Source organism: Macrotis lagotis, chromosome 1 (genome assembly GCF_037893015.1).
Source record: "Macrotis lagotis isolate mMagLag1 chromosome 1, bilby.v1.9.chrom.fasta, whole genome shotgun sequence".
Classification (NCBI taxonomy): domain Eukaryota; kingdom Metazoa; phylum Chordata; class Mammalia; order Peramelemorphia; family Peramelidae; genus Macrotis; species Macrotis lagotis.
In genome coordinates this window covers 775,283,110-775,308,174 of record NC_133658.1, presented here as the reverse complement: position 1 = coordinate 775,308,174, position 25,065 = coordinate 775,283,110, and the positions used below count along the sequence as shown (strand labels likewise).

At 35.2% G+C, this 25,065-nt stretch overlaps 1 protein-coding gene across 2 annotated transcripts in view; it reads right to left on the bottom strand.

The window, feature by feature from the left end:
- The window catches only part of YAP1 (Yes1 associated transcriptional regulator), a 166,226-nt gene that overhangs the window by 45,388 nt on the left and 95,773 nt on the right, over positions 1–25,065 (bottom strand). For both annotated transcript variants that reach the window (XM_074216553.1, XM_074216554.1), the window contains one exon: positions 10,884–11,077. In XM_074216553.1, the coding sequence (XP_074072654.1) occupies positions 10,884–11,077 (194 nt within the window). The remainder of the gene's footprint in view (positions 1–10,883; positions 11,078–25,065) is intronic.

Below are 25,065 nucleotides of genomic sequence, written 5' to 3'. Positions count from 1 at the left end.
AGGGTCTTGTTCAAGGTTATATAGCCAAGAGATAGAGGCAGAATTTGATTCCAGGTCTTCTACTCCCAAACCCTGTCCCATTTCCATTAAGCCATGCTGCCCCTCTATTAAAGTACAGCATATATCACAAACTCTTTTCCTTTTCTGGGAATATTAGTAAAATGTGACTTGTTAAACTTGGAATTAAAATATGGAGCTGTCAAGTGATGGATCTATTATTAGTCTCTCTAGTCATTACACGATAATTTAGTCTATTATTAAAGACATAAAAAGTGTTAGGTTTCCTTTTTTAAGCAATACATTGTTTTTTACAGAAGATCTCTGGCAATTTACTTAAGTATATTCATGTGCTGGTTTGTTGGTACTTTCATTACTCATAAATTCCATTAAAGAATTTATATTTTCTAGTCTCTGAGTCCCTTGATGCTTTTACAACATGGTAAACTGGGCAAAATTTCATTTGGAGCAATTTTTATCAAAATTTATCAAAATATTGCTTATTTGATATTACAGGTATTTAGTTCCTGAGAAGTAACTTATAATTAAATTTATTAACCATTTTATTATTCATAAAGAAGATTTTGTTCTTATAATTAAAAGAATCATTGAAGAAAAGCTATGGTTTTTAGTATTAACATTAATTCACTTCTTTTTGGGGTGGTTGGGGGAATACTATGATATTAATTTCTAATAATGATTGATTTAAAATTTCCTTTTCTATGGCTTAAGAAACTTATTTTTTTTGAAGAAGTCTACATTTACAGAGCACCCTTCCCCCAAACCCAGATGGCAATGTTCATTAACTCCTTAGGAATTAGATCCTAGCATAAAGTCTCCTGAAAATAATAGTTCAAAGCAACTTAACAGGCATGAGGTTCTTTCTCCCCTTGAAGCTGTGGTTCCAGTATATTTTTCTGTTTTATACAAATGTACTTATTTTTTACCAGTCTTATGTCATACACACTTATTTCCAGAAACACAAATCACTTAACATTAACACCAACAACTTTTAAATCATCTCTTTGCATAAACAAAAGGAAAATAACATTTCATATATGAACAATTCATCAACTATCATTGTTTTGGCACATCTTTCAACCTAAAAAAAACTTTATAATGTTTGCATTTTCATTAGCAATTTTTTTTTACTGGAGAATTGTTCAAACACATGACAAGATTAAAAAAAAAATCAGACTCTCCAAAAAAATGTCCATCTAAATTTGGGGTTGTCTTAATGATACATATAGGCACAAAACTTGTCAGAGAAAAGAGGAACCCCAGAATTGCTATGTGTAGGAGAGGTTAATATTTTGCACTATTTCACAGCTCATTAGAGTTAAATCTGTTAATAAAAAATCAAACTAGTACCCGGGATTCACAACAGCAGTAGGGGTGTTGCAAAATTCGCAATAAATTCTTTCAAAGAAGAACTATGGGATGATTCAGCACTTTAAGGCAGAGAATGTCTTATAAATAAATAAAACAAATAATTGTTTTAGATGCCTGCAGCTGTAATATTTATTGATTTGGACTTTTCTTTAAAAAGAAATAGGGGGGCGGCTAGTGGCCCTGGAGTCAAGAGTACCTGGGTTCAAATCTGACCTCAGACACTTAATAATTACCTAGCCGTGTGGCCTTGGGCAAGCCACTTAACCCCATTGCCTTGAAAAATCTTAAAAAAAAAAAGAATTAAAGATTCTTCTAAAAAAAGAAAAAGAAAAAGAAATAGGATGCAACAATAAGGCACAATTTTAGGGTATCTGCAATGGAGAATACTATCTACATCCAGAGAAAGAACTGAAAAGGCCAAAGATTATTAACTTTAATTTTAAAAAAATCAAAATCTTATTATGTATTTTGCTCTTATACTTTGTTTCTTCCTTAAGGATATGATTTCTCTCTCATCACACTCAATTTGGATCAATGTATACCATGGCAACAATGTAAAAACTGACAAATTGCCTTCTGTGGGGGGTGGGGGGAGGGAAGCAAGATTGGGGGGGGGAAATTGTAAAATTAAAATAAATAAAATCTTCCTTTAAAAAAATAGGAACTTTAAAAAAAGTGATCCATCAATGAAGAAAAAGGTACGTTTCCTGTACAATTCTTTAGAGGAGAAAAAAAGGACATAACATTTTAAAGGATACTGAGTCAGTTATATGTACTATTATAGAAAGACAGGCTTACTAACACTGTTCATGAATCTGTGAATTAGTACAACCGTTGCTGAAAATTGCTAGAATTTATACCAGCAATTTATGTTAAGAGAGTGCCTAAAATATCCATTACTTTTACACTTTATAAAGAAGTTCCTTATACATTAAAATATTCACAGCAAGTACTATTTGTATAGTAGCAAAGAAAACTGAAACCAAAGGAAATGTTTATTGATTGGAGAAGAGCTAAAAAAAAATTGCACTGCATGAATGCAATAGCAATCATGTACCATGGGAGATGATAATATGAAAAATTAGAAAAGCATGAAGAGACATATGATCTGATATGGATTACAGTAAACAGAATAAGGAAATAATATACACAAACTCCTATAATATTAACCCCAAATAATTTAAATATAAATATACTGGGCAAACTTGTTCTCAAAGAAGAGAGGTAGAGGATTACTGGGTGTAAAACACAATATCTAATCTATTGGTGGATGGAGAGCTGAGCCTGGAGTCAGGAAAGTCCAAGTTCAAATTTGCCCTTTGATACTTACTGGCTGGCTGTATGAGCTGGACAAGTCACTCAATCACTATAAAATAGGGTGTGGGGATGTTAATAGCAACTTCCTTGACTGGCTGCTGTAAAAAAAATATATGTAAAAAGTATTTAGCATTTTTTTTTTGTAGTGGCAAAGAATTGGAAACTGTGGGAATGCCATCAGTTGGGGAACAGCTAAATATGTTGTAATATATGAATATAATGGATTATTATTGTTCTATTAGAAATCATGAATGGGCAAACTTCAGAAAAGCCTGAAAAGACTTGCATGAACTGACGCTGAATGAAATAAGAAGAAACAGGATAACACTGTACACATTAACAGTAACATTGTGAGATGATTAACTATGCTCCTCTCAGCAGTTCAGGGATCAAGGACAATCCTAGGAGACCTGTTATGGAAAATGCCATCCACATCCAAAGAAAAACCTGGGGAGTCTGAATGTAGAAGACAATATATTATGTTCATTTTGGGGGGGGGGTTGTTTTTGCAAGGCAATAGGGTTAAAGTGACTTGCCCAAGGTCACACAGTCAGGCAATTATTAAATGTTTCGAGGTTAAATTTGAACTCAGGTCCACCTGACTTCAGGGTTGCTGCTTTATCCCAATGTGCCACCTAGCTGTCCCCTAGGTTCACTTTCTAAAACTTCTTTTATGTTCTTTGTTTCTTATTCATGGTTTTTCCCCCCCTTGGTTCTAATTCTTCCTTCACAAATGACTACTATGAAAGTATTTTAAACATGATTGAACATGTAAAACCTATGACAGACAATATGCTGCCAGGCGAAGGGAGAGAGGTCGAAAAATGTGAAACTCAAAAATTTGCAAAAGGATAAATGCTGAAAACTATCTTTGCATGTAATAGAGAGGGGGGGAAGTGTTTACCAAAGTAGTTGGTACTTAGTAGATCCTATATAAATGCTTATTCTTCTCCCCCCTTCTGCTGGAACAGATTTTTTTTTTATTTTATTGTTGCATCGCAAAGAATAGCTGTCTGAGTTGACTAGTGGCAAGGAGAGATGTGAAGATGATGTTAAAACAAATAAGAATTAATAATTTCTTTAAAATAATACTTCTAGGGAAAACTTACAGGTTTTGAAATGACTCCTTAAATACTGTAAAGCAGATTTACAAATAGAAAAAAGGAGGTGGCAGTGAATAGGAAGCCTATATACAACAAAACAGAGCAACATCTCTTTCTGTACTCTGTTCCAAACTCCAAAGTTACAGGTCTAACTTTATTCAAATTACAGTTGCTAGACACTTTTAACACAGAAGTTTTGGAAAAATAGGTAAAGCTATATCCCACTAACATTGTAAATACAAATGTACTACTTATCATGCTGGAGAGACTCAAAAGGTCAAAAAAGGGAGTAGGCCAGAAGGAAGGGAAAGGAACTCTTTATATTTCCTTGGCAGAAATAATAAAGTGTAACCCATGATACAATATGTACAATTCCAGATTTCAAGGAAAACTCCTTCAAATTCAACAGCAGCTAGCAGCTTGTCTCTATTTGCCGTCACTCTAGATCAGAGAAACCACATGCTTTTTTTCTATTTTACCCCTCTCTCCCCACCCCCCTCCAGTTACACTTGAGCTCTCTGACTGAAAAGGTCTGGAACAGATTAAAAGTCGGGCCACAAAATAAAAAGCCTTGGCATGTTGTCAAGCCTGTCTGGGATACACATACACAGTGGGCCCAAAAAGGGAAACTGAAGACAGTAAGAGAACCTTGTGAAGCTTTTGGACATTTCTAGTTAGAAGGTTTGGTTGGGAGGGATTTGAAGGGGGACAAAAGAGGCAGAGAACGTATTTATTTAAAGAAGAAAAGACCAACCTCAAGTTAATGGTTAATGGAACTTTACAACAATCACAGCAAACTATTTCATCCCACTCCTGTAGTTGAAATTATTGCTCAAAATGAAATGTTTTGTTCTAATTCATGACCTTTGCTGCTTAGCTAAGATTTCATCCTTATTCTACTTCACAAATGCTTAAACAGAAAATATATAATATGACTATTTTGTTGTTGTTTCGGTTTTAAGACATGGAAAAGCTGAGTCTATTTCTTCTAGGATGATTTAGAGAAACAGGGCTGGTATCTTTCTAGTCACTACATTTATTACCTCTCATAGTTCCTTGATTTCCTGTTTCAACCACAAGGTCTTATTCATGTAATAAACAGAATTCAAAGCTGCAAATTACCAGCATGCTGCATTACCTCTACGACATACAAACAGATCTGCAGCTCAAAAGACTAGTGTTTAAGCCAAACCATATATCTATCAAAGCTGACAGCCTCTGAGTATGCTCCACCTTTGACTTTACTTGAATAGTGGGTTCAACCTGTCTGCAAGACTGGTCAGCCAGTTTAGCTTCCTCTGCATTTCACCTAAGGGCAAATGAAGGTCTGAGTTTTGTCCTCCCTCCCCTCCCTTTTTGGTAAAAGGTACCCACACAGTCACATGAGATTCACAATGCTTTGGACAGTTTAGTTATTTTAACTAAGCAGACCTAAGTTTTTCCAGGGTTGTGTTTAGATGGCATTCAGAGAGTTAATGCCTCTTTCTCATAAGGGCTCTGCCAGTTGTTGTTAGGTCAACCCCTGTAAAGCTTCAAAGATTTTTTATCCCCTCAGCCTGACCTACTCAGTGATTTGCACACTGTTTTCATTTAGCAGTACTGAGTCCAAGACTAAAGCTTCAAAACCACAATGATCTGCTCCTTTTTATATTCATTTTTCCATAGCTCTGGAAAAATACCTCAGAAATCCAACTAAAGAAACTGAAAATAGGGAATTATCAAATAATAAACCAAGAGCAAAAAACTTGTACACCATTATCAAAACATGCATCCTCAGAGGATGAAAAGCTCCTGATTTGGGGAGGGAAGAGGATGAAATGACAGAGAGAATAAATTAATTTTTTTGCTCAAGAGTTAGTTTCACAAAGTCACATTATATTCATCAATCCACTTCTTCCAAGGTGACTGGTTGATATTTCTTTTAAGCACAGGGTTGGGTTGACAAGAGTTAGAAGCCATCTCAGTAAAAGAGAAGCATAAGAATATGTTGATTGCATCACAGAGAAGCGTAGAGATGATGAGCTGGTAAGCAGATTTCAAATGCTGCTTGACAGCCTGATTATTATTATAATTTTGAAAAGACTTTTAAGTAAGGTCATTGTGACTCCCAAAAGATTTGTGAAGAACAATGATTTGGGTCAGTTAACCCCAGGATGCCTGGCAAACTAAAAGGTTTGGCTAAATAACTAAGCTGGACTTCCAAGATTCCAAAGTTTAAAATGACAAATAAAAGCGTGGAAAAAAAAGTACTTGAAAGAGTAGGATAGATTCTGCAGAGTTTGTTCTAATGCTATTAACTATTAATGCTGTTTACATTTAAACACATGCACACAGAAAGAGTAATGAGAAATATTCTAAAACATATGTCTGAGATGAACCTTTACCAAAACGAGGGTCAAGTCTTGGGTCTAGCCAAGAGGTGGTCTTGTTCTTATGGTTTATGTAGTAAATTTCTCCATCCTGGGTCATGGCTTGTTCCCATCCATCGGGAAGGGGCCCTGCAATATAGAAGGAATTCATTGTTGGCTCTTTATTTGCTGTAGCTGAAAATTTGATCTATTTAAAAAAAAATTTCACACATAAAACAATTCGTGAAACTGAGTTGAGTTTATGTATGTTCTGAGAGAAAAGTCATGTTGACCCTGCCACCCATCCATTAAACCAAGCAAACAAAGAATTTATTCCTTTCCTAATAAATATTTTGTTTTAATAGCCATAGTTTATAATGTGCTTTTTTATTCTTTATTGTTATTTAACAACTTTTCTAGTTTTCAAAATCCCTTCTGGGATCCTGAAAGACATTCTCATCATTATGCTCTATGATGATGATGATGATGATGATGATAAATCAGTTCTATCAGAATGAAATTAGCATTAGTATCAAAGATAACAAAGATCAGAATCAAATTTTTTTTTCTAACTTCAGTGGCTGACTTAGTTAAGTACTGCTACTGCCCAAGCAGCCTATACAAATGTAGAAGGAACTAATGATGTAAACCATAAAGGCACAGTATTGAAGTTTACTCACTCTCTCCCTTCCCCCATTAGATACATGAAGAGAATATTATCCCATTATCCCAGTCATAATATAGTGGAATTTATCTTTGGATCTAGAGTCAAAAGACCTAGATTCAAATTCCAGCATTTAAAGCTTATTACTCTAAGAAAACCCTTTAACCTTTCTCTTCTACAAACTGAAAATGATAATAAAAAATAAATGTATCACAGTACAGGGGGGGTTGGGGGAACCCCTATCTTACAGGTCACATTGGTCTGGTTTTGTCACAGGTGGGATTCAAAAATTCAATAAATATGAGCTTTCCGAGGTAAATTAATTAAATATTGTATAGCTCACAAATGATGTTACATATACCCAAATGGCCCTTGGAAGAAAAAAAGGTCCTCACTCCTGCTGTAGTGCTTTGTGGGGAAAAAATATACTGTCATACTGGAAACATATTTTGGCTAAACCAACCTAAATTTTCTAAAGTTATTATGGAAAGTCATGAGAGATCCAGTAAAAATCCACCTGATGAACTAATGTAACTTTATGGTCGACTCATGTAACTTCTGTGATGGTCAGTTTTCACATCTGTAAAATGAGGCAATAATACTCATTGTACCTTCCTCACAGGACTATTGTGAGAATCAAACAAAATTAAATATGTATAATACTTAGCAAAACTTAAAGGACTAAACAGCTAGCTAAGTGTTGGGAATTGTTATGTCACATGTAATTTGTTATTATCATAATAAAGTGAATTTGTACTGGAGGGAGAAAATTCAACTATCAATGGAAGGCAAACAATAGACTGAATGGAAATATTGCATGCCACCTGCTTTCCACACAGTCTATAATATAATTAACAAAGAATAAAATTCTTTTTTTTTGGAAAGTTCTTTAGGACTCATAATTTCTCACTTAAGACACTGGTGGAAAAGAACAGTCCCAGAAAAAAAAAAGGGTACAGTATACTGGACCCCATGTCAAACCTTCAGTCTACCAAAATTTCTGGATGGAGGAATTAAAGAATATCTTCATTTTCAAGATGCATAAAGTAAGTTAAAACAAACAAACAGAAAGCAACAGGTAACTTCAGGTCCTACTTTGTGAGGAAGGAAGTCTTAGATGACACTGAAAACCTCAAATAAATATTAGTTACAGATCAGGAAAAGGCCAAACATGGCCCATAAAATGGTACTGAGGATATAACTGAAATTCCTCTATGGAAAGGGGATATTTATGGAAAGGGGATATTTTCTATTCATTTCTCAATCCCATACAATCTTTAGTGGTTTTTGAGTTTTCAGTTACATCAAAGCAATAAAAGGACAATCCTCCCCACTCCACCATCATGTTTACATCATCATTCCTTGTCACCTTCTTTGAGAGGATATGAAGTTACAAGGGACTGTGGTGGATACCCTCTAAAACATTATGGGTTGCAGCGTCTTTGCAAATTGGTGCCTTTGAGAGTTTTTATGGGCCTAGAAATGCCATTACTTTATAGTCAACCAGGAGATGACCCTCTTCGGACAATTCACATTTATCATTAGGCTTCAGACTCAAAACCATTCTCTTTTTGGTCTACCAGAGAGTTCTATTACCTTTAGAAACCAGGGTTACCTAAAGGCTGATGAAGTAGGGGAGGAAGACTTAAGTTCAGACCAAATGTACCTGGGAAAATGACTACCCCAAATTAAACTGACACCTGGTAAGCAAGATAGATACAAAAAACATTAATACTAGATCTTTAGGGTTGGAAGGGGCTACATAAACCATCTTATCCAATTCCTATTTGAAGGAATCTCTACTTCATTTGTACCCAATAAAGTGTGTTCTAGTCTCTGATTAAAGATATTCAATGGAAGTAAACATTATTTATTAAACATTTACTATATTCTTGCACTATGCTGTGTTAGAGCAAAAACATGGTTCTTGCCCTCAAGGAGGAGGCAAAATAGAAATAACTAGGAACTTATTAGGTATATATTGAATGGATGAAAGATATCACAGGAGAAGACTAGCAATTACTGAAGAGATTTGGAAAGATCTTTTTCAGAAGATGGGATATGAGAGAAGTTTTGAGGAAACCTAGACCATTTTCTGGATAGCTCTAATTATTTAGGAAGTTTTAAAAATTCTCGAGGAATTCTGCCAAAGTAAATCAAATCAGTTCAAATAGGTCTGTTCATCTGTAGCTATGGTGTTTCACCTGGACTAGGGATTCCAACGGTATGCTGGGACTCGTAACTGAAAAATCATGTTTCCCTAAAACTATGGCTCAGGATCATGAGTCTTATACACTTTTATATCTCTCTTCCTAGCAATAACGTTTTCCTCCTCCTCCATCCCAAATCAGTTGGGCAGTTGATCTTGGACTGAGGCAATCTCTGCTTTCTAATGGAAACAAAATCTAAATCTAAACTAGATGTAGAACCAGGGGACCTGATTCAGATATGAAACCCTAAGTAAAAGAAAAGCATTAAGGATTTTCAAAGGAACATATTCTGATATTTTCTCAATAATTGATATTTTACTTTACTTTTTAAAGCTTTGATTTTCAATGAACTCAAGTTATACCACTGATCCAAACAGTATATTTCACATATTAGGATTTTAATAAATATTTCTTGTGATGAACTATACTATCCAGGACTTAGAAACTTCTAAAATGAAAAAGGATTGAATTACATGTTAATGAATTACCTTCTCCATCATAAAAAGATATTATAAGCTTGGTGGCATTAACTTACTGAAAAGTTTATTTTCACATTTCACATTCACAAAAATCACATTTAGGAAGATCTTGTTAAACTTGCTTCCTCCTTCTACCCTATTAAGAGCAGATGGAGAAACATTTCCCTCAAAGTACTTCCTGACATCACATGTTGTCATAAAGCTTCCCATTCTGTTAATCATATACCTCCTATACTAGAAACACACTAATACTGTGTTTTCCCTCAAGGAGAATTCCATTTAAGATGAGTCTGTCTAGGCTCTTAAGTCAACACTGTTCTTACAGTATTAAAAAAAAATCTTTTAAATTAATTTCACTTATTAGGTAGTTCTGAGTCATGCACTCCCCAAACATGATGATATCATTGTGTGAGGTCACAGCGTATTTCTACTGATACTAATGAAGTGCTGTAAAAATATCATTGCTTTATTTAAAAGCATACTTAGAAAAAAAGAATGAAGTTTGCACAAACTCTTAGCCTGTGCAAAATATAGAAAGGCAGCAGTTCAGCGTTGGTTTTGTATGACCCTGTAGTAGATCAGTAAAAAGAATTTACAATCTGAGGAGGGTTTCCTCTTTTCTTGTGGGTTTTTCGTTACTTTTTTGAAAAGTGATGGGGTGGCTAGGTGGCGCAGTGGATAAAGCACCGGCCCTGGAGTCAGGAGTACCTGGGTTCAAATCCGGTCTCAAACACTTAATAATTACCTAGCTGTGTGGCCTTGGGCAAGCTACTTAACTCCATTAGCCTTGCAAAAAAAAAAAAAAAAAAAAGTGATGAGAGTGGAAAAGAAAAATTCCAAACTCTCTGCTGCTCTATGCTTCAAGAGGGAAAAACAATTGTAGACACTCTGGAGTCTTCTAGCATTAGACATATAATGTAGATTATACTGTTTTTAAAGAAAAGCTATCCCTCAATTTCAACAATGGGGGATTGTCATACTTAGGATGACATGCTTATCAATCATGGTGTATAAGTACTTCTGCCATTACATGATAAATTCACTTGGGCACACAGATTCTGCTTCTTCATGGTCTTATGTTCATTAGTAAGTCTTCAGAGACAGAGCAATATGCTTTTCTTAAGAAGGACTCAAGAAAGCAAGTCTTATGAGGCTCTCCAAGATGATGAGTTGCTGGCTCCTGCCTTGGAGCACATGGCCACAGGGCTGAGTGGCCCAACTATCCTGTCCAAAAAAAGGTCAGCAAAGAAGGAAGGAGAGAAGGGACCACACTCTCCCCATCACAGGCGCAAGCATTAATTTGCAGCTGCTAAAAGTTAATCATGCCCAACACCAAAAACAGAGGATAAAAAAGGGGAAGACTGGTTTCTAACCTGTGGCCTCACCTGCCGAAGCAGTTCTTGGTGCTTTAGTCGAAGTCTCTCTTTTTCCATCTGCAGCTGTTGCAGTCTCATCTGTTGCTGCTGATTGGAACTCCCTCCACCCATCACACCCCCTTGGGGACTCTGGGGAGCCAGGGGTGGCGGCTGCTTCACAGGAGCACTTTGACTGATTCTCTGGTTCATGGCTGGAAAGGAATAAAAGAGTGATCCTGAAATCTCTAACCAGTGAAAGGAAAGGAACATCAATCAAAAGTGATTGTGGTAGGAGTAGTAGGACAAGCAGAACTTGTTGGATAATCCTCAGCCATGTTTGCTAAGGAAAACCTGGTAGAATTTGAATTTTTATGCCCATAGAAAAGTGATATATATATCATTCATTACAATATTGACTCAGTGGAACTGAGTGCTGACTCTTACACTGCATCAGCCCCACTGTGCCAATGGTTACCCAGTGACTACAACAGCAATGTAAAGGGCCCAAAGAATGGTAAGTTCACCATTTCTGCATAAGAGATTCTTCCTCTCTCCAGCTCTGTTTCTTTCTCTGACAAGATAAAACTAATTAATATATTTTACCTAGGTTTTTCTAAATGTTATTTAGGAAAAAAGTAGCAGGAAAGGTCAAATAAATAGAGAAAATATTGAAAAGTACATACAGATAAAAAATTAGGTTGTCTCATAACAAAAGACACAAAACCAGTTATACTCTTTCCTGTAGTAATCCCACCCAATGAAATTGTGTGTGTGTGTAGGAACAAGCTTATAGCTACATTTAATATAAATATATAACAGTATGTAGTTTTTAATATGTATGTAAATAACCTTTTAATATAAACCAATGTTACATGTAATGAGAAACTGGAAACAACTTAAAAGCTCAGCAGTTAGGAAATAGCTAAATTGTCATAAATGAGCATAATCAAATACTATATACTGTCATAGGGAGTGATGAATAAAAAAGAATATTAGGAACTATGGTAAAATGTATGAAATGACTAAAAAGAGTTAATAACACTTTATTAAAACTATACCCAGTTTTCAAATTGCAACTTGATACATAAAAAAAATCTCTACTTTAAAAACAATTCAGGAAAGTTTCAATTGTTTGTAAGAGGAAACTGAACCATCATACCATAAAAGATTACTAGTAAACACTTGTATAGAGTTGAAAACACTTGATTCGTGATACAAACTCAAGAACCATTATTCAGAATTTTTCAAGCATTAAACATGAATTACAAGATATAATTACTCTTTTTTTATATGAAATTAGGGATTCTTTAATTTCTTAAACTATCTTAGTTAATAACTAATAAAACTGAATATTAATTCTTTGAGAATATTAAATTTTGCAACAGATGGAGAAAATTATACTATTGATAATAAAAATAATAATAATAATAATGATATATGAAACCGAAAAATCTTCACGTTAAGAAGGTGAAATGTCCCCCATAGGAGATGAAGAAGAGTAATAAGTAAGGATAATATATCCTTTACAAAAAAACTCCCACCAAATTTAAAAGAAAAATTAAAAACTCCTTCCTTGTGTCAACTAAGTTTAGCCATACAAAACAAATCCACATATCAGCCATGTCTGAAAATGTTTATCTTATTCTCCATCTCATGGCCATAAATCACCTCTGCCAGGAAGTGAATTCCACACTTGGTCCTCTGGAATTGTGGTTGGCCATTGATTGATCATTGAAAGATCTTCAATTTTTCAAAAAATAAAGAATTTTTTTTTTGTAAGGCAAATGGGGTTAAAGTGGCTTGCCCAAGGCCACACAGCTAGGTAATTATTAAGTGCCTGAGACCGGATTTGAACCCAGGTACTACTGACTCCAAGGCCGGTGCTTTATCCACTATGCCACGTAGCCACCCCGAAATAAAGAATTTTTAAACAATGTTGGAGTCCTTTTTGTTAAGTTAGTTTGGTTCATTTCACTAATTCTGCTTATTTTTCTATTGGTTCATGGTTAATACATTTTTCTCTGAATCTATCTTTTTCTTATATCATAATTTGTTGAGAAATCCAGCAGAATAGAGATTTCCCACTACACACACACACACACACACACACACACACATTTTTCTTTGACTTCTTTAGGATATAATTCTGGAAATGGTAGTACTATGTCAAAGGCTATGCAGTTTTCCAGAATAGCTGGAAATAGCATTTCATAGCTATACCAGTTGAGTATCTGATTCTTATCTTGTAATATTCCCTCTGATGATTATGCTTTTCTTTTTATTATATTTACTAGTCTGACGTGTGAGGTAAAACTTCATAGATGTTTTTAATTCATATTTTTCTACTTTTTAGTGATCCGGAGCATTCTTTCAGAGTATTAATAGCTTGGAATTTTTCCTTTGAAACTGTCTTTCTCAAAAGATTGAAAAATAAAAGGCAGTTAAGTCTTGGGAAAACAAAAGTGTTTTTAAGTTAATCCCTACGAAAAGATGATTTGTACATAGTTAGCAGTTGTTCATAAAAGTGCTGGCAAAATTCACTTCGTATAAATCTTGCCAAACTAAATCTCTCTCTCATTTAATTTGTAGTCCATAAGAATATTTCATCTTAAATTCAGAAAAGCATTTCAAGTCTCTCACACTAACCTAGAGGACATGATGTTGTTTGTCCTTCATTTTCAAATAAGACCAACGACATCACAAAATGATGTCTCGACTTGAGCATGAAATGAATTTAAGTAAGTTAGACTTGCACAAAATCATCAACCTCAGTGTCTCTTACAGAGTTAAGATAAAAGTCAGGATAACTGGCAAGGCCCAGGATCAGTGGAAGATCTCCAAAGTCAGACCAATCTTCCAAGCCCTCCAATGTACCCACTTTCAGCTATCTTTGTAGTCTTTAGAACAAACTGTTCTCATCTACCCATTCCACTGGGGGAAGTCTTCACATACTTGGAACAGACATACCCCCTAACTCATCAAACTGAGGCCTGTCAGTCACCCTCAACCTGGTTGGTTCTGGGCATGCTACAGTTTCTTGGAGCCACAGGTGAGAGAGCTGGGGGGGGGGGGGGTTAGATAGACACCCAGGTGGCTAAGCATCCCTGAAAAGGGCTTAAGCAAGCCCTCATACCAGAGGTATAAGCCCCTTGCCTAAACAGCCCATACATCCCCAAGTCACTTAATCAAGTTTGCCTTGTTCGCTCATCTGTAAAATGATCTAGAGAAGGAAATGTATTTTTTGCCAAGAAAACCTCAAATGGGGTCATGAAGAGCTAGATATGAATATACAACAACAACAATGAGAACAAGACACTTTTGAGGAGAAATATGGAACAGATGATTGCATAAGTTAGGTAGATTCATGATTGTTTTGAAAAATCCCCTATAAAGAATGTTTATGAATTGTTGTCAACCTAGTTAGAAGTAGTAAACATTTTAATAAGTGACTTGTCAGACACTGAAAGCATACTTATGAAAACTACATATACCACAAACCAAGATGCATTGCTAATATGCTAGGTGATAATAATGTAAAATTTTACACAAGTTTAAAAAGGGGAGGGGATAAATTGTATAATTATAGGATAGGAAAGTGATCTGACTACAGTTTATATGAAAAAAAAAAAACCTAGGTATTTGATTTTATTTGTTCCCAAGTTTAATAAAAATAATTTCATTCTAAAACTTTAGAAGAGACTTTAGAAACAATCTAGGACAATAACGCCATCTATAAACCTTAATGGGATTAGACTCTCTTTGAATACCTCCAGTGATCAAGCACTTACTATCACTTCCATTTTGGTGTTAACTCGGTAAAGTTGTGCAGAAATATGTCTGCTTATAAATTCCACCCAATAGTGGGTTAACTATGTGACATTATTTCTAAAAAAAGCTAGTGTAATCTTGAATTACATTAATAATCAAGTTTCTAACTGTAGGAGGGTATAACTCACTGGACTGATAAAATTATATCTGAAGCATTATAATTGTTTATTATAGACTGCAACATTTTAAAATGTCTATTCATAAAATGTAACATATCAAAATGAGGGCAACCAGAAAGGTTTCCATATGAAAAACATGCTGTATCAAGAAAGATGGAGAGAATTGATGATGCTTATCCTGAAGAAAGGAGACTTTAGGAAAACATTATTGTTTTCATGTGAAAGAAAGAAATGTATACCTCCACATGTTGAAACGACATACAATAAGTGGAAATTACAAGGAGACAAATTTTAATTTGATATAGGGAAGAAATTTCTATCCTTTAGAGTTATCCAACTTTGTCTCAAAAAGTAACAGCCTTCCCATCAATGGATGTTTTCAAACAGTGGCTGACCATCTTGAAAGGATGCTGTAGAGGGGGTTCCACCATGGAATAAAAAGTTAAATTAGACGATTGGTGATTCTAGATACGCATGCCAAAAGTCTTCCAAGCTGGAACATGTGTCTGCCAGAGAGGGGAACAATTAACAAAATTTGTCCCAAATAAATGTAATCTGTCAGTCATGACATATGTAAACATTTAATTAATTACTTTTACTGTAAATGTTTCTATCTATAGGACACAAATAATCCTATGAACTGTCTGTGTTCAGAGCTCATTTTAGATGATGAATTTAAAGGTAAATAAACCTTGTTTGTGACTTGGAAGTTAAGACTTATCAGTTTCCTGAAGCATCCTTTTCTTTACTTTTTTTGCGTGTGCTGAACATTTGAACAGCACACAGGGTTGCACCCACACTGGGTATATAGGAAAGACCTCACAGGCAGGCAAGAAACAAAACAGGCTTTGTTTGGGGTGAGGGAGGAAGGGAAGCTAGGAAAGAAAAGATAATAGCATTATCCTTTCCCTCTTTTGTATTCAACCACTAAAATACTTATAGTTATTCTAAGTATTTTTAATAGAAAAACCCTCAGACATGTCACAGTAAACAGAGTAGGCTATGAATTGAACTGCTTAAAACTGGTGTTTTTCAAATATTCCAGTGTCTGTGATTTTTGAGCTATGAAACTGCTTTAGTTTTACTTAAAGACACGGCTCCTCCTGTTTTGGCTTAGCAAATGAGCTTCTCAGCAGTTATGTAAAGTAAATAAGAAGACTCTCAAATAGGAAAATGGGTCAACACTGTCTCTCCCTAAGTATGACTATTCACTTTAAGCATTTGAATTTTTAACGGTAAAAAGGTTTTAGTGTATTTCCACAGATTCCAATAACTTTTTGAAGATTTAAAAGTCTTTGCAAATTAGTCCTCTAAAAATATCAAACTTTTTAAAGAATTTCTATCATGTTTCAACACAAGTTTTAATAATGTTATTGTAATTGCCAATTTCAACAAAGAGACGACAAAATTGCTCAAAATATATAACACTAAATCTGCAGCATTTTAGCACGATTGAAGCTAAAATGGAAATTGTTACTTTCTTTTGTCTAAAATTTGCTTATTGTTCATAATTGAGGTTTTGAAACAATAATTTCATTTCACCCCCTTACATGCAAAAATATTCAGTTGATAAAGCAGTAAACATACTAAATAAAAACAGATGGCTTTAGAAAAATCAGAGCAACTTGATCATCAACAGATTAATCTGGTACACAAATAACTGAGATGATAATGATTGTAGCAATAATAATAGCTAACTTTATAAAGCACTATTTACTATGTCCCAGGCATTGTGCTAAACACATTATAATTATTTTATCTTTACAATATTTATAATTTATATACAATTATCTCATTCAATCCTTGCAACAACCTGATGAGGTCAGTTTCATTATTATTATTCCCACTTTACAGATAAGTAAACTGAGGCAAACTCAGAACTTGATGAAGTAAGCCCAGTGTTCAATCTACTCCACTGTCTAGTTGCAGGATAGCCAGCATTTATGTAGTACTTTATGTTATTATTTGATTTAATCCTCATAAAAACACCAGGAGGTAGGTCCTGTGATCATACTTATTTTACATTAAGAACGAGAGGTCAAATGACTTGCCAGTTACACAAGGCTAGTAAACGAGGCAGGATTTGAACTCATCCTCCTGAGGTCAGGTTCAGTATTTTATCCACTATCCCACTAATACCTTGGGTCCTTGGTGTAAAATATTAGTGACACCCATTCTATGGGTAAAGAACCTTAGGAAGTGAAAGGGTGTGGTCTTATTAAAAAGAGTCTACAAATTAATATAGGGAAGAAATTTCTATCCTTTAGAGTTTTAACTATTAGCAGGGTTAAGACCTGAAACTAAGTTCTAACTTCAAATTCAGTCCTCTTTCAACTGCTTTCTCTCTTAATATATTCTACCAATCAGCAATGCCATAAATAAAAAATATGCTATAGGATAATTACTATAAAGTAGACACATGAAAATCTGTTGACATTTAAAACAGGAACACTTGTTCAAAAAGTCAGGAACTACTGTTAACAATAAACAATATGGTATGATGAAAATACAGGAGAAGGATAACAATGAATCATACAGTTTTAAATACAAAATGAAAATAACCTAGATTACCTTCTGGTTGGTGACATTTCTTTTAGTCAATTTGGTAATTCTTAAATCTTTCATATTAAGAACATCCATCAGATTCTAAACATTTTTACTTCCTAGGCAAGATCTGACTAATGTAGCTGCTTTCCAATATCCCACCTCAACACTTCAAAATTATAACTTCTCTGTGTTATTCTAGTTTGAATTTTCACTATATGCCATCAAAAATAGAGTTTTCTGGTATGACAGAAAATGAACACATATAAAACATTCTAAAGTGTCCTTCATTGCACCAGCCACCTACCAACACCAACTGTGTTTTAAATCCAATGTTACCACCCCAGTCCCATCTCTGCTTATGAAAAACTACTTAAAATATTTTTATTGATCTTATGAATAAATGTAAATAGTCCATCCTGGCAACAATCAAATACCCCTATTTATCATGCTAAAAAATGCAGGTACTAACATATTGCCACCTAAGCACAGTTTTAAATGTTATTTGCATGAACTGCTCATGTTTATATTTCCCTTTAATAGTATTTCCAGAAGAGAACTCAGAGGGGGCCTGAAACTTCCCTTGTTCTTTCCTCAGCCATTATAAGCTAATACAAAATCATAAAAAAGGGATCCACTGGCATTGTAACCATCATACTTAACTGCTTGATCCACAAAAGAAGCACTGACCAAGTTTCTGTCATGACAACTCAAATGCTTAGATTCCATTCTAAATCAAGTATCAAGTGGGTAAGTCAACTTCTTCCCACCCAAATTGCTAAATGAAGGTATCAAAGTTTTTCTAAAATTCAAAGATATTAACAATAAATACTGACTATTTACAGTCATTACCAGCTATACCAGTGAGATACTGATGAAGCCTATTTATAATTTAATTACTTTCAAATAATATAACATGGATGAACAGAACATTTTCTTCTCATCACCTCATTAAGCACTTTGGGTCAGGACCCAGGGATTGCTAAATGAGGTGAGGGGGGAGAACATGTTCTAACAAGGTATCAGTTCCATTTCTCTAGAGGGAGATTGATCTCTTTACTGAAAAAGTCATTAAATCCACTTTAGAAAGTTCAGGTAAAAATTAGGGGAGGCAAGGTAAGCTAATTTGCTATTGATTATAGCAAATCCACAATAAATTGAACAGACTAATGACTCTGAAAATAGTCTTTTGTGAATACTATTTCCAATCTACTGCAAATTTTCTAAATTAAATATATTACCTATAACTTGCTTAGAGTTGAATTCTCCTATGGGGTGGGGGGGAATGGAGAGAGTAAGAATAGCTCTCAAGTACACTTACATCTGATATTAGAACTAAAGAGATCTTAAGAGACAATTGAATATAGTTCTTTCATTTTGAAGAGTAACAAACTGAGAATAGGGAAAGCTAAGTCACTTGCCTAGGGTTATATATATATATATATATATATATATGTATATATATATATATATATATATATACATATATATATATATATATATATATATATATATATAGAGAGAGAGAGAGAGAGAGAGAGAGTGAGTGTTAGTGTCTGAGGATAGTTTGTGTCTGAGGTAGTATCCGAACCCAAATCTTATTGACTTTGAGTTCAGTACTCTCTCCCCACTACCTTATGTTGTCCTCACAAAAAACGACTGAACAGTCATTGTTTAAGCAGTCATGGAAAGCACTAATGGCCAAAGAATATTTATTATTATTATTATTATTATTATTGAAATAAGTTTTGTCCTGGGGAACTTTATAGTACGATATATAAAGGGATATATATTCACTAGACCTTTACTTTTCCAAAGATTTTGCTACAAGAGTTCCATAAGAAATTGCTTATGATAAAAACTCTTCTATGTAGTTGTTCATAATGGCAAATATAAACAAAGTTCCCATTCCAAACCTAGGAAAATGTTTTTAATCAGTATATTGCATTTTTATTTATAAGAACATATGCTAAATAAATCCTCAAATTACCTTGTTGGATGACTAGGAAAAGAGAACAAAAACAAATTCCCCCACCCCCCCCCAAAAAAATCCATTTACAGAGCTTAAAATAAGTCTTTAAAGGAGGGCATGAGGGCTTTACTTAGCTTATTTAGCAAAGTCTATAGTTATTGGTTTTACATTATATATGGAGCACTGAAGGAGTAAAAAACACTACAAAAAAAAAGAATAGTTTGAGTTTTTTTCTAGCAAGGATATACTTCCTTTAATATCAACAGATAATATGATTTCAATGACACTTTCTCTACTGTCACAGAGTATACCTAATCTGTGCCTAATCAGGTAATCTTTAGGAGAGTCTATGGCTGAAAAAACGTATGACATGCTGGCCAACATAATGTTTAGGTAAGCTGATTCCTCAGGTGACAATGAACATAGTAATCATCATAACCACAATCAAAGCTTTTCCAGTTTCATTGGGTGTGCCCTATCTTACAGAATAGTGTCTCCTCCAAGCCACCACAAGGCATCAGAACAGAAACTGAATGGAGTTTTCCAATATATACCTATGTCAGCAAATAACTAAGAGGGGAAACAAACATTTAAATGTATACAATGAAAATGCATATGCTACCCCCCCCCACTCCCATCTGTTCAGTTCTTTCAGTCATTTTATGCCTCCTTAGTTCACTTGGGGGTTTTATTGGTTTTATTTACAGGAATGATGTGTCATTTCCTTCCCCAGTCAATTTTACTGATGAGGAAACTGAGGCAAACAGGGTTAAATAACTTACCCAGAGTCACACAGCTAGTTAAGTGTCTGAGATCAAATCTGAACTCACAGAGATGAGTTTTCCTGACTCCACTCTATCCACTGTGGCACTTAGCTATGCTCTAATACCTGCAAAGTTATTAGCTTAAGTAAGTCAGTACATAATTAAAATTCTTGCCTAATGATTTTGATTATTTTTTCCTTTTTTTAAAAAAAAATTTGTTGAGGCGGCTAGGTGGCGTAGTGGATAAAACACTGGCCTTGGAGTCAGAAGTACCTGGGTTCAAATCCGGTCTCAGACACTTAATAATTACCTAGCTGTGTGGCCTTGGGCAAGCCACTTAACCCCATTTGCCTTGCAAAAACCTAAAAAAAATTGTTTAAGGCAAATGGGGTTAAGTGACTTGTCCAAGGTCACACAGCTAGGCAATTATTAAGTGTCTGAGGCCACATTTGAACTCAGGTTACTCCTGACTCCAGGGTTGGTGCTCTATCCACTGTACCACCTAGCTGCCCCTGATTTTAATTATTTTTGAGCAATTTTTTCAAAAAATACAGGAGTATTTAAATCAACTGTATAAAAAGTTATAAGAGTCTATCCCTCCCAATTTAATCTTTTTTTTAACCCTTCATTCTTTTTTAGGGAGATAGGATTTTATGATTACATAACAAACATTTACTCACCTTTGATGAGTAGCTACTTATAAGTTATAAACCATTTACCAGTTCTAATAAATGGATTTATGGAAATAAATCACTGAATTGAAATTTCTCTTGATTTAACTAAAGCCCTTATCTCTTTGGTCAAACAGGAAATAATTTGATTTTGGAAAATTTTTATTTCCAGACAATGTAACCTTATTCCCTTTCCTCCAAGGAAAATATAGTATGGATATAGTCAGCAAGAAGAATTTAATCTATAATGCAATAAATCCTTGCCAGAAGGAAGTAACCTTTAACGGTGCACTCAAGTGTAAAATCATGACTATTATGTTATATATGATTATAAATTCAACCCTTTTTTAGTTAGTAAATTTATAAGGCTCATTTCAGACTTATTTTTGTTGTTGTTGTTGTTCTAAAAAAGCAACCCACATATCTCAAAATCCCCAAGAAAAGGAGTAGGCACACTTCAACTCTCTTTAACATCAAACATATTTAAAACTATGTTGACATGAATTCCTGGGATTATAAAGCCAAATTACTGCAGTCAAGTTTTCCTCCCCTTAACTAATTTATCTGCCTGTGCTTATCATATGATAAGACTTATCTTTAGATTATACACCCAGTGAGTTCCTCATCTCCCTTTCAATAGCAATTCCCAGAGGTACAAAGAAAACCTAAACTAAAAGTGGGACAGAAAAACTGGCTAGGAAACCTGAGTTCATTCAAAATAAAAGACCCATTATACTTTTCAATGTAAATTAATTTATTCTGGTATCTTTTTTAGATACTTGACCTATAACTTAAAGATTTTCCAGTTTAATCTTATTCAATTTTAATTTGCTCTGAATTTGTCATTTTCAAATACTCATGGATTTCTTCTATTCTCTATTATTTCTTTAATAATTCTGCAAGAAATTGAGGGAAATCAGCAAATCAGAGAAAAAGAGCAGCTGGGGAGGAAAGGAAAATGCCCATCCTAAGGTTTTAATGGAGTAATGGTAACTTTAAAGTCATTTAGGCTTACATGAGGAACATTTAAAGCGATTCTTCATTTTTTTTTCTTTTGCAAGCACCAGCACAAATAGGATGATACTTCTTAGCATTTTTTCGTATGGGTTAGATGGGATCTAGTCAGTCAATCTCTAGGGGACACATAAGATTATAGAATCCTAGAACTGGAAGGAATCATGGATACTATGTAATTAGACTCATGTATGCAAAATGGTACCTAAACACTCCTAGTGATGTCTAATACCTTATACCTAATTCTATCTATTAAGTCTAAGATTGAATATCTCCTGAAACAACTTTTAGATAGGTCTTCAATCTACCTTTATCAGTTAAGCAAAACAAGACTATTTTCTCTTCCATATGATATCCCTTTTACATATTTGCAGAAAACTATCATGTCCCACCTTTCTTTTATTTTTCCAGATTCAGCGTTCCCATTTTTACCATTACATGGTGTGAATTTGGTTGTCCTCCTCTTGGCCTTCTACCTTACCAGTGTTCTTTCTAAAAAAGTGAGATCCAGATCTGACTACAAAATTCTAGCTGAAGCATGACTGGGTCGGAGAGGGTCTGAGAGCTCTCTACTGCTGGGAACAATGCCTCTTATAAGGCAGTCTAAGATGGCCCTAGCTTTCTTGGCTGCCTTGCGAGATTGCTGGCTCATCTTGAGATCTTGGTCCCCTTAAACTACTAGATTTTTTTCTTTTTTTTTAATTTAAAAAAAAATTCTTAAATTTAAGGCAAGGGTGTTAAGTGACTTGCCCAAGGTCACACAGCTAGGTAATTATTAAGTAACTGAGACTGGATTTGAACTTAGGTCCCCCTGACTCCAGGGCTGTGCTCTATCCTCTGTACCACCCCATACTAGATCTTTTTCAAACAGATGGACTTTATTTTTATCTTGTGTTTCCACAGCTTTTTATTTAAAAAAAAATTATATATATAAATATATAATCATAGAAGCATTAAGAGTAAGAAACTTAGGCTTGGAGATCTAGCCCAATCCCTTCATTTACAGATGAGGAAAGAGAGGCCCAGAAAAGTTAATGCTTTGCTTTAGTACATTCACATGGTTCTTGCTCTAAATTACTGAAGAAAACCAAAATGACACCATGATGTTTGACACAGTTACAGTCCAACTGCGGCTGATCAGACCAATGAGCTCAGAATTCTCTACCACAGGCTGGACACAAATAGTCCAAGTGAACCCTTTGGATGGGTATGCCACGTTTCCTTTGAGATGCTTTAATTCTGCCTTCCTCATAGAGTGCAGCACCCTCACTGATGAGGGCATGCCATGCTGGACCGTCCTGTGCCAGTATCTCCCATGCTTCACAGTCAATTCTGAAGTTCTTCAATGAGAACTTTAGGGTGTTCCTGTATCACTTCTTCTGAACCCCTTGTGAGCGCTTGCCCTGTGTGAGTTCTCCTTAGAAGAGTTTTTTGGGCAAGTGTATGTCTGGCACTCTAACATGTCCAGTCCATCATAGTTGTACTCTCTGCAGTGATGTTGGAATGCTAGGCAGTATAGTTTGAGAAAGGACCTCAGTGTCTGGTATCTTCTCCTGCCAGGTGATCTTCAGAATCTTCCTAGGACAATTTAAATGGAAGTGATTCAGTTTCTTGACATGGCGCTAGTAGACTATCCAAGGTTCACAGGCATATAGCAATGAGGTCAGCACAATAACTCTGTAGACCTTCGATCTGGTGTCAGTCTACTACCTCTTCTCTCCCACACTTTCTTTTGGAGCCTTCCAAATACTGAGTTAGCTCTGTCAATGTGAATCACCTTGGAAAGGACACTGCCAAGGTAAGTGAACTTGACCACAGTACTCAAAACTTCTCAATTCGCTATAACTGATGGTTCCAGATATGGATGGTATGGTGCTGATTGACAGAGCACATGGGGTTTTTTTTTTGGTATTAATTATTAGACCAAAACGAGCACAAAGCAGCAGAGAGTCAATCTGTACTTTGTTGCATCTCAGCTTCAGTGGCTGCATTGAGGGCAGACATCTGCAAACAGAAGATCATGTACCAACACTCCCTATGAAGAAGTCTTGGCTTGTAGCCTTTACAAGTTGAATATACCATTCGTGTGGTAGCTGACCTTGAGATTATGTTCATCCTCAGTGAAGACATTTGATAACATGGTTGAAAACATCATACTAAAAAGCATGGGAGCAAGTACACACCCTTGGTGACTGGGAAATCTTGAGAGCATCATCCACAATCCAGAACCCAGGAATGCATACCATCATGGAACTGAGGTACAAGACTGATGAACTTCTCCTGGCAACCAAATTTTGACCTAATTTTCCATAAAGCCTCATAACTGATGGTATCAAAGGCCTTGGTCAGATCTACCAATGTTGTATACAGAACTCTGTTCTGCTTCTGACATTTCTCCTATAGAGTTGTTGGGCAGCAAACACCATATTGACTGTTCCCTGACCCTTTCTGAAGCCACACTGGCTCTCAGGAAGGTGACCAACTTCCAGGTAAAGATCAGTCTATTGAGAAGGACTCTGGTAAGAATCTTACCAGCAATGACTAAAAGAGAAATGCTCCCATGACCATCACAAGACAATCTACTCCTTTTACCTCTATAGAGATGGATAATGGAATTGAATTCTTGAGGATAACCTCTTCATGACATATAACCTGGAAAATTTTAGTCAGTTTTTGGATGAACAATGGACCCTCCCCCCACCTTGTAGATCTCAGCTGGAATAGAATCAGAACCAGGTGCTTTGTCATTTGAAAGGAGCCTAATGGCATCCAAATCTCTTCTTCAGTTGGAACTTCAGCTAGAGACTGATTAACTTCAATTTGAGGTAAGTGGTTGATGGCTTCAGCCTTGATTGATGATGGTCTGTTAAGAACATTATGGAAGTGTTCAGCTCATCTCTCTAGGATGAAGTCCCTATCATTAGTCAATGTGGATCCATCAGATCTGAGCAGTTGAGCTATACCGTATGTCTGACCCATAGCTTTCAGGGAACCATAAAAGCATTTTCAAAACTATAACCTCTTGATTCCAGAGCCATTGAACTTTCCACTGTACAAAAAAACATCTCATTTGATTTCCTAACAATACTGTAAGATGGGTATTATTGTTATCTCCATTTTACACATAAGGAAACTGAGGTTTAGGGAGTTAAATGATTTGCCCAGGGTCAAAAGTAGTAAAATATCAGAGGTAGGTTCTCTCTCCCCACCCCTCAGGAAGAGTATTTGAATCTATAAGTAGAAATTCAATAGGTGAATATGAGGGGGCAGGGGGAACATTCCTTTAGA